The following is a 9918-nucleotide window of genomic DNA, read 5'->3' on the forward strand; positions in this document are numbered from 1 at the left end:
TTTTTTTTTGAGAGGTTTTTGCTATAGGGCATGTGCGCTCGCCAGACAGACAGAGAGGAGACAGAAAGTGAGAAATCACCCCCCCAGGGGGGATGGCCACGCTGCAATCCCTTCTCCTCCATTCTCCTCTCGGGATCTTGGACACGCACGCACACGTGCTCGGCATGAGTTTAAGCCACCAGGTCTGGGACTCGAACCGTCGTCAACTACATGGGAGTCCAGTGACATAGCCATTACACTAACTGCTGGTCCCTATTAGTATATGTTTTTGAAAATGTGCTATCGGTCACGTGCACTCTGCAGAGACTCACAGACCGAGAGAGAGAAAGAAAATAAGACAGCAAGCCACCAGGTTCAGGACTCAAACTGTGGTCTGCCATGTGGGAGTCCAGCACCTGAACTACCACGCCACCTGCTGGACCCCATGGCCACCTTTAATAGCAGCAGGAAATGAGGAGGTTAGACTTGGAAAAATAAAACAAAACAAAACTCTGTGCTTGTGCACCTAATAGACACTGCTGAGGAAAGCGTATTACCGGGACTGGCAGATGGTGTAATGGTTACATAGCTGGGTTCCCATGTAGTTGACTGACCACAGTTTGAGTCCTGGACCCAGTGGCTTAAAATTTTTCTACTTTTTTATGAAGAATTATTTAATTTTATTTATTCATTCATTTATTTTAATTTGACCAGAGAGGGACAGAGAAAGTGAGAAAGCAAGCCACCAGGTCCAGGACTTGAACCATGGTTGGCCATGTGGGAGTGTCCAGCACATTAACCACCATGCCACCTGCTTTCCCCCCCAACCCCCTGTGGATTAAAACTTTTGCTGGCCACGTGTACATGCATGCCCAACATCCTGAGAAGAGAATACAGGAGAAGGGATTGCAGAGTGGGCATCCCCCTGGGAACTGATTTCTTGGTTTCTGTCTCTCTGGCGAGTACATGTGCCCTAAATCTCTCTAAAAATAAAAAAGGACAGAGTGTTACCAAGGAGAACCCCAGGAGTTCCTCCTCTGGCGTCTAAGTGGGCTGGAGAGGCAGGCCTAGGGAAGAGGTGCCCTCGAGACATCTCTGAAAGCACCCCATTCGCTCCTCCTGCTTCCCTCGGCTCAGGCTGGCTGGGCCAGGGAGCATCTTGTGCCTCAGGGTCTTCTCTCTTCCTGCTCCTGTGCAGACCTTGTGACTTCCATAGGCCGTGAGGTGGAGGAGGAGGAGCCTAGGTCAGCAGCCAGGGTTGACCCAAAGGCTGGCCCTGCTGCTGGCTTGTGCTTGACACTGGGTTGTCCACCTTCCTCGTGCCTCAGTTTCCTCACCTGTAAAAGAGAGGGTCGAGCTGCAGGACTCGAAGCTCCGTCTAGTTCTCTAAGTCCCGAGTCTCCGAGTACAGCGCTGTGGCCGTTAGCCTTCAGGGTAGTGAGGCCTCTTCTAGGAAGCCCCTGCCAGCCTTGGAGCTGGCCCAAGGGGCTCGGAATCTCATGTCTGCCGTGTTGCTTCACTCTGCCCGCGGCTTTTCTTCCTTCCCCTCCTCCCCCTGCAGCTGCCTCAGCTTCGGAAAAGTTCTGAAGTCATGGAAAGTTGGGGCTGTGCTCTCAGCCAGGGGCTGGGCCGGATGGCAGCCAAAACCTGAGCTGGGTTTTGCCTTTATTTTTAGCTTTTCTGGCCGAGACGGAGGAGGGGAAACATCCTCCAGTTCTGGAAGGGCCTCTTCTTGCTGTTGTGTTAAACAACTTGCCCTGAGGTGTGGCCCGAGGCCTCCATGGAGTCTGCAGGCTGGGGAACTCCCTGCAGGCCTTCAGGTGTCCCCCCCCTTCCTCTGGGTGTCACTCTGTGTCCCTCCCAGCCCAGTGGCAGTGGGGGGATGTCTCCCTGTTTGGAATTGCTTTGGCCGGTGGCAGGAGCGTGTTGCTCAGGTCTCATCCCCTCCCTCCAGAGCGTCCCCACATCAGGCCTCTACCCTGCCCTGCAGTGAATAGTCGGGCTTCTTGGAACTTCAGGCTTTTGTGGTAGGAGAAAAATGTTGGCAGGGCAGCTTTTCTCCATTCCTGGATAGGTTTTCTCCCTCCCTGCCCACGTTTGGTTTTCCCTTTTTCCATCTGCTGTGGTGGGCTTGGGCTTCGGCACTGATGAGTTGCAGCTGGGCCGGCCCCTCAGCTCTTCCCCTCCACTCCCGAGGTTGGTCTACTGTGTTCTCTCACTCTGTTTGTGAAGGGGTTGTAACATCTGCAAAGTTCTTGGGTTCCATAAGACCCCTCTCTTTCTCCACTTCACCAGCAGAAATAATCAGGGGCCCAGAAAGGTGAGGGTGGTGGCAGAGACAACCCCGTCCCATTGGTTCTAGCAAAACTGTGCCCTGTTGGACGAGCAGAGAGAGGCTCAGAGCTGGTCCAGATGGACCCAGGGGCCTGGGAGCCACATCTGAAGCCAGATCTTGAGGCTTGTGGTTGGTGAAAGGGGTTCAGCGGGCTGTGGTGGGCTGGAGGGAGAGAGGCTGCCACCCCTCTGCTCTGCCCAGATCCCTGGGCCAGACTGGGCCTGGTTGTCCTTGTCCCAGAGCTTCCTCAGCTCTAACCAGACATTCCTCCCCCACAGTCCCCCATGTGGAACAGAGACTGGAAGAGGTGACCGACACCTTTGGGGCTCAAATTGAGAAGCAGTAGGGACATGTGGACCCCAGGGCAGGCTGGGAACTTTGGTTCCTGGGAGGGAGGGGAGCTTGGCTGAGCAGAAGGTGGGTGGAGTCCAGGGAGAAGGTTAGGGCCTTGTGTGGGAAGGGGCAGGAGACAAAGGTGCCCCTGTCTCTTTGGGAATTAATGGGAGCAGAGAGAGGGAAAAGCATTCCTATCATGGGATCAAGCTTTGCGCTTAGCCCCAGGCACGTTCCTGAGCCCTGAGTCATGGGAAGAGTGGAGGAGCAGGAAGGGGGTTTTCAGGACCTTGGGGGGCATGGGAGCCCAGCCCCAGAGGCAAGCAGATGCAGGCAAACCCAAGGCAAAGCCGCCCTCTCCTGGTAGCTTGGGGGACAGCAGGGCCGGCCCCAGTGACTGACCTCACAGGAACTTGGCCCTGCTGCAGGTCCCTTCTCTTACACACACTCTTCTCTCTCTTTGTTAGCAACACCAAGAAGGAGGGAGACCTGCTGGCGGCCCAGGCCCGGCTCAAGGACCTGGAGGCTTTGCTCAACTCCAAGGAGGCCGCGCTGAGCACCGCTCTCAGTGAGAAGCGTACTCTGGAAAGCGAGCTGCACGACCTGCGGGGGCAGGTGGCCAAGGTGAGACCACCTTCCAGAGTCCGCTCCCGACCCCGCCTCACACACGCATGCCCACCCGCAGGAGGTGCCTGGTCCGACTTGTCACGCAGTCTCAGAGCTGTTCACGCATCCTGGCATCATGTCACCCGGGGGATCTAGCTCAGCGAATGCACAATTTACAGCCCCCCACGGGCCGTTTCCAGTTGCTTTTGCGATGACTTGCTCCTGGCCCTGGATCCCTCTGGGCTGGCCCTCCTGTAGACAGCTTGTGGCCTGTCTGGAAGGAGGGAGGAGTAGAGAAATGACCCACCAAGGCTATCAGGGGAAGCTGTGGCTAACTGTATGGGATGCGAGTGGATAATGCTTTGCATGTGTCTCATGGCCATGACTTTCAAAGCAGTTTGCTATTTGTCCCCTCTTCATAAACATTTTTTATTATTATTTTATTTAACTTTTTATTTATTTTCATTTGACCAGAGAAGAACAGAGTGAGAGAGTGAGCAAGCGAGAGAAAGTGAAGAAGCAAGCCACTAGGTCCGGGACTCAAACCGTGATTGGCCATGTGGGAGTCCAGCACCCTTAACCTCCACACCACCTGCCAGACCCTTATCCCCTCTTCTTAACTCTTCATGTCACAAGCTAAGGGACAGAATCAAAGAAGCTGACTCAGTCCCAGTCTCACAGTCTCATCTGCTCAGACCATAGCCGGGACTAGAACTGGGGCAAGCTTTCATTCTGGGCACCCTCCTTCCCAGCTCTGCCTCTGCAGTAACCATGGGGGGATCAGGAGAGCCAGCAGCCGAGCATAAACTGAGTGGGGCACTGTGCTCCCAGGCGTCCTGCCTTCAGCTCCATGCCCACTGCGCTGGGCACCAGAGAGCTTTTTCACTGCTGCTGCTGCTACATGGCATGTGCACTCACAGAGAGGGGGTGAGAAGTCCCTCCACATGGGGGATGGCCACACCTGCATCCCTTCTCCTCCATTCTCTTCTTGAGATTTTGGGCACACGCACACCTGGCCTGTTTTTCAGGCTGCCAGGTCTGGAACTCAAACTGCACAGTCAGCCGTGTGGGATCCAGCTGTCTTAACCCCCACACCACCTGCCAGCCTCCACCTGTGCCTCTTAAAACTTCAGGCCAGCCAGGGACATGTTGGTTAAGGGGGCTGGATTCACATGGCTGGCTAACTGAATGGTTTTAGTCTTGAACCTGGTGCCTTAAAAAACGTGCCGGGGGACCAGCAGGTGGCGTTGTGATTAAGGAGCTGGACACTCCCACATGGCCGACCACAGTTCAAGTCCTGAACCTGGTGGCTTGCTTTCTCATTTTCCCTCTGTCCCGCTTTGTCTCTCTCTCTGGTCAAATTAAAATAAATGCATCAATAAGCTTTAAAAAATATTTAAAAAAAGAATGCCAGGCTTTGGGACCAGCAGATGGTATAATGGTTATGTAACTGGACTCCCACGTGGTGGACTGTGGTTCAAGTTCTAGACCCAGTGGCTTAAAACTCATGCCAGGTGTGTGTGCATGTGTGCTCAGGTTCCCGATAGGAGAGTGGAGGAGAAGGGATTGCAATGAGGCCTTCTCTACAAGGGGTGACTTCTCACTTTCTGTCTCTCTGGCAAGCACATATGCCATACAGCAAAAACTAAAAACAAAACATGCCAGACTCATGTGCTTGTGTGCCTAAAATCTTAAGGGGAGGGAGAGATGGAAGAGAAGGGATTGCTCTGTGGCCATCCCTCATGGAGCGTGTTTTCTCATTCCCCACTAGAGTTCCCCCCAAGGCCAGCATACGTGCCCTCTGGCAAATTAAAAAAAAAAAAAAAGAAACTTTAAGTAAGACGCTCCCTTGCTCAAACTTCGTCAGAGGTCCTTTTCATGGCAGATCAGGGGACCTATTCATGATCAGCCCCTGCCTACTGGCCCAGCCACCTTCCATCACTTCTGCCCACCCACACGCCCCCATACCCAGGCATCGGCAGTACTGACCCTCCTGAGGACCCCAGGCATGCATATGCCTCCACTCAGGCGTGCCTTTGCACGGCCTCCGCTCTGTCCCGCAGGCACGGCAGTGCCCTCCCCAGGCCCTGCCAGCCTGTCCCTCAGGCCTGAGCCTCTCAGAGGCCTTCTCAGACTGCCTTCCCCAGCACACTTCAGTTCTCTCCCTCACGTGCCCCTGAACTTCTCACGTGCCTCTGTCATGGGGATTGTGCGTGGTACCCGACGGGGGCCCTGTGGCTATGGGAGGAGGGTGCCTGTGATCTCCCAGCATAGTGCCTACGCAGAGCAGTTGCTGTGAGTGAGTGGATGTCCACACCTTCCTTGGGCCTGTGTCTGCACATACAACAGGGTGTGCTGGGGACAGTCCAGCTCCCAGCTTCCTTGCAGCTCTCACGTCTGGTGACCCCTCTCGCTGACCTCTGCTTGCTCCCTTCCAGCTTGAGGCAGCCCTGGGTGAGGCCAAGAAGCAGCTTCAGGATGAGATGCTGCGGCGGGTGGATGCCGAGAACAGGCTGCAGACCCTGAAGGAGGAACTGGACTTCCAGAAGAACATCTACAGCGAGGTGGGGGCTGCTCCGCAGGCCTGAGGGCTGGCGCTGGGCGGTGACAGTCTTGGGGTTCGGGGACCAGCTGTGTGCGGAGTTCACTGCCCAAGTCCCTGTGCTAGTGGACAGGGAGTGGGGGTGGCTAGAACCCGGCTCCCAGGCTAAAGTGGAGCTGCCAGGGCGGGACAGGGAGCTTGGCCATCTGGGTCTCATCCTCCTCAGAACTAGTTCTGATTCTGGTTTGCGTCCGTGCTCCAACCCCTCCAGGAGCTGCGTGAGACCAAGCGCCGCCATGAAACTCGCCTGGTGGAGATCGATAACGGGAAGCAGCGCGAGTTTGAGAGCCGGCTGGCGGACGCCCTGCAGGAACTGCGGGCCCAGCACGAGGACCAGGTGGAGCAGTACAAGAAGGAGCTGGAGAAGACGTACTCTGCCAAGGTGCTTGCTCTCCCCTACCCCTCGCCGCCTCCACCCCTGCCCCTGCCCACACTGGGCTACTCTGGGAGGATCTGTTGGGTGGTAGCAGGGAACTCAGGGTGTCCAGGACCCCAAGAAGCAGCCACAATGCCATCCTCAGGGCCCTGCCTAGTCCCTCCAGGTCCTGTAATCCTACCCCTGTGTCCTCCCCTCCAGCTGGATAACGCCAGGCAGTCTGCAGAGAGGAACAGCAACCTGGTGGGGGCGGCCCACGAGGAGCTGCAGCAGTCCCGCATCCGCATCGACAGCCTCTCGGCCCAGCTCAGCCAGCTCCAGAAGCAGGTGACACCCGCAGCAGGCCTTCCCCCAGAGGCCGACATCTGCGGATGTAGGCTGGAAGCCTGGGGACTGTTTGAGAAGGGAGGGAGAGAACATGTCCTGGGCCAGACCGAGAGAAGGGGCCCAGCTTTGGGCGTCAGATGGCCTGTCTGCTGTCCCTGTACATCCCTTTGTTCACCTTCGCTTCTCAGAGCCTGGGGTTTCGCCACCTTCCTGATTCAGATTGGCCATAACACTCTGCATGTGAGGTGTTAAAAGCATCAGTATTAGGGCCGGCAGGTGGTGTGGTTATTAAAGTGCTGGACATGGTCAACTGTGGTTCGAGTCCCAGACCTGGTGGCTTTAAGATCACGATGGGCACGTAAGCCCAAGATCCTGAGAGGAGAATAGAGGAGAGGGAATTACAGTGTGGCCATCCCCCGGAGGGTGATTTCTCACTTCCCCCTCTCACTGTCTCTGTATCTCTCTCTGGCCAGCGCATGCACCCTAAAGCAAAAACCTCTTAAAAAAAACTAAGAAAAAAAAAAGAAGCATCAGTATTAGGGCCAGCCCATGGAGCCCAGGAGTTAAGACAGCTGGATCCTGTTTACAGGGCCAACTGCCATGAGTCCTGGACCCAATGGCTTGAAAACAACTCCCAAAAAAGCATGAGTGTTATTCTGGTTGGCTATGCCATTTGTGATAGTAGGACATGGAATGAGAGACTTCAGTTAGATATTGGGAGGACTTCCTGGTCACAGCCAAGACCGTGTTTAGAGCCTGTGATAAGAGGGAAGTGGGTGAGAGCCTGGGCTCCTAAGAGGGAAGCGGGTGCCACCCCCCCACCTTCCCCATGCGGGGCCCCGAGTTCACCGATCCCTGCCTCCCCCCACCAGCTGGCAGCCAAGGAGGCCAAGCTTCGGGACCTGGAGGACTCGCTGGCCCGTGAGCGGGACACCAGCCGGCGGCTGCTGGCAGACAAGGAGCGGGAGATGGCCGAGATGCGGGCAAGGATGCAGCAGCAGCTGGACGAGTACCAGGAGCTGCTGGACATCAAGCTGGCCCTGGATATGGAGATCCACGCCTACCGCAAGCTCCTGGAGGGCGAGGAGGAGAGGTAGGCTGGGGCGGAGGCGCGAGCTGGGGCGTGGCCTGTGCTCCGCCACAGGCCTTGACTAGGTCCCCCGTCCTATCTCCCCATCCCCAGGCTGCGCCTGTCCCCCAGCCCTACCACTCAGCGAAGCCGTGGCCGCGCCTCCTCCCACTCATCGCAGACGCAGGGTGGGGGCAGCGTCACCAAAAAGCGCAAGCTGGAGGCCTCCGAGAGCCGCAGCAGTTTCTCGCAGCACGCGCGCACCAGTGGGCGTGTGGCGGTGGAGGAGGTGGACGAGGAGGGCAAGTTCGTGCGGCTGCGCAACAAGTCCAACGAGGTAGGCTCCGGGCAGGGCCGCAGGGAACATGGAGCTAGGGAGAAAGCCGAACGATGAAGGAAAGGGCTGGGCGCTGAGTGGAGCTGGGTAAAATGACAGACCTGCAGGGCCCACAGGTGGCGTGGGGGTTAAGGCACAGGGCAGACCACGGTTCCAGTCCTGGACCTGGTGGCCTGAAAATCACACTGGGTGTGCGTGTGCGTGCCCAGAATCCTGAGAGAAGAATGCAGAAGGGATTGTGATGTGCTATGGCCATCTACCCTGAGGAGCGACTTTTCACTTCCTGTCTCTGTCTCTCTCTGGCTTTCACACTTGCCCTATGGCAAAATAAATAAATAAAAAATAAAAAGAAAAGAAAGGAAAAAAAATGGCAGAAATACATAGAAAGATTCTGGTTCTCTCTGGACACTCTGAAGTGAGGTGTCCAGATAGAACTTGGTTCTCTCTGGACACTGAAGTGAGGTGTCCAGATAGAACCAGAATCTTTCTATGTAGATCACACGTGCCCCTTATCCAAGGCTGGCTGTGGGCGGTTTGCAGCATCAGAGCCTCTGTTAGCTATTCTGTCTCTCTCTCTCTTTTTTTCCCCATTATTTTAACTTTATTTATTTATTTTTATTTGACCAGAGAGGGACAGAGCGAGAGAGGGAAAGTGAGAAAGCAAGCCAAGCCACCAGGTCTGGGACTTGAACCGTGGTCGGCCATGTGGGAGTCCAGTGCCCTTAACTACCCCGCCTCACTGTTCTGTCTCTCTTACTCATGGAAGAAACACGTGAGATAAAAAGGAGAGGAAACCAAGGCATGAAGTCCTCTCCTCAATGGTGGGCACATCTCATCCACCCTAGTTCTAGTCCTGGCTCCTGGACTCACTGGCTGTGAGACCCTGCGCAAGTTACTTACCCCCTCAGGGCATCAGTGTCCTCGTCCATGAAATGAGAATGAGTAAGAGCCCTTTACTCCCTGAGTTGTTGGGAAGATGAGGTGAAGTGTCAGTACGCCTGGCACAGCCTGTGTCCACAGGTCACAGGGGACAGGGCACTGAGTGGAGACAGAGGCCTCTTGCCTGGGCCCTTAAAAGACATGAATCCAAGAGCCTGAATGAAGCAACCGCCTCCCTCTCCCTTCCCTTCGCAGGACCAGTCCATGGGCAACTGGCAGATCAAGCGGCAGAATGGAGATGACCCCCTGCTGACGTACCGCTTCCCACCGAAGTTCACCCTGAAAGCTGGGCAGGCGGTGACGGTGAGAGGCAGGGTGCTGGGGACACGGAGGTGGCCTTGGATGGGGGTGGGTTGGCCTAAGGACAGTACTGGAGTGATTGCCTTCTCTACCCCCCGCCCCAGATCTGGGCTGCAGGAGCTGGGGCCACCCATAGCCCCCCTACTGACTTGGTGTGGAAGGCGCAGAACACCTGGGGCTGCGGGAGCAGCCTGCGCACGGCTCTCATCAACTCCACAGGGGAAGTGAGTATGCGTCTGGCAGGTGCCCGGCTGGCCAGCATGGGAGCCAATCCAGGGTAGCTCTCCAGAGTCTGGTGCAGACCTCAGACTCACCACCTAGTGCAGAACCCAAAGGTGCCCCGGAGCAGCTCGAGGGGTGGGAGTCAGACAGCGAGGACTGACAAAGTCACACCATCCCCACCCCCCAGACGGCTGGGCAGGGTCCCTCCGGGGCAGGAGCAAGTTCCTTAGCTCCAGCATCACAGAGGCAGAGCCAGCAGCAGGTGGACAAAGGGCAGACCTCAAGAAAGGGCCTGGGGGGCCACCGTGGGCCACCTCTCCTGGCCTGGCCCACTGACCTCCGGGCCTGGTCCTGTGTCCCTGGCAGGAGGTGGCCATGCGCAAGCTGGTGCGCTCCTTGACTGTGGTCGACGACGACGAGGACGAGGATGGAGATGACCTGCTCCATCACCACCAGCACGTGAGTGGCAGGGGCCGCCGTGGCCCCCCCCCCC

General features: G+C 56.5%; 1 protein-coding gene across 2 annotated transcripts in view; it reads left to right on the forward strand.

The window, feature by feature from the left end:
- The window catches only part of LMNA (lamin A/C), a 28408-nt gene that overhangs the window by 16370 nt on the left and 2120 nt on the right, over window positions 1–9918 (forward strand). Inside the window, exons 2-10 of one of the 2 annotated variants that reach the window (XM_006155167.3) lie at window positions 3115–3271; window positions 5692–5817; window positions 6067–6237; window positions 6433–6558; window positions 7431–7651; window positions 7742–7964; window positions 9099–9206; window positions 9308–9427; window positions 9792–9884. In XM_006155167.3, coding sequence (XP_006155229.1) covers window positions 3115–3271; window positions 5692–5817; window positions 6067–6237; window positions 6433–6558; window positions 7431–7651; window positions 7742–7964; window positions 9099–9206; window positions 9308–9427; window positions 9792–9884 — 1345 coding nt within the window. Of the gene's footprint in view, window positions 1–3114; window positions 3272–5691; window positions 5818–6066; window positions 6238–6432; window positions 6559–7430; window positions 7652–7741; window positions 7965–9098; window positions 9207–9307; window positions 9428–9791; window positions 9896–9918 lie in introns of both variants that reach the window. The other variant, XM_027774469.1, reaches the window with a different exon arrangement.

Source organism: Tupaia chinensis, unplaced genomic scaffold (genome assembly GCF_000334495.1).
Source record: "Tupaia chinensis unplaced genomic scaffold, TupChi_1.0 Scaffold000438_1, whole genome shotgun sequence".
Lineage (NCBI taxonomy): Eukaryota > Metazoa > Chordata > Mammalia > Scandentia > Tupaiidae > Tupaia > Tupaia belangeri.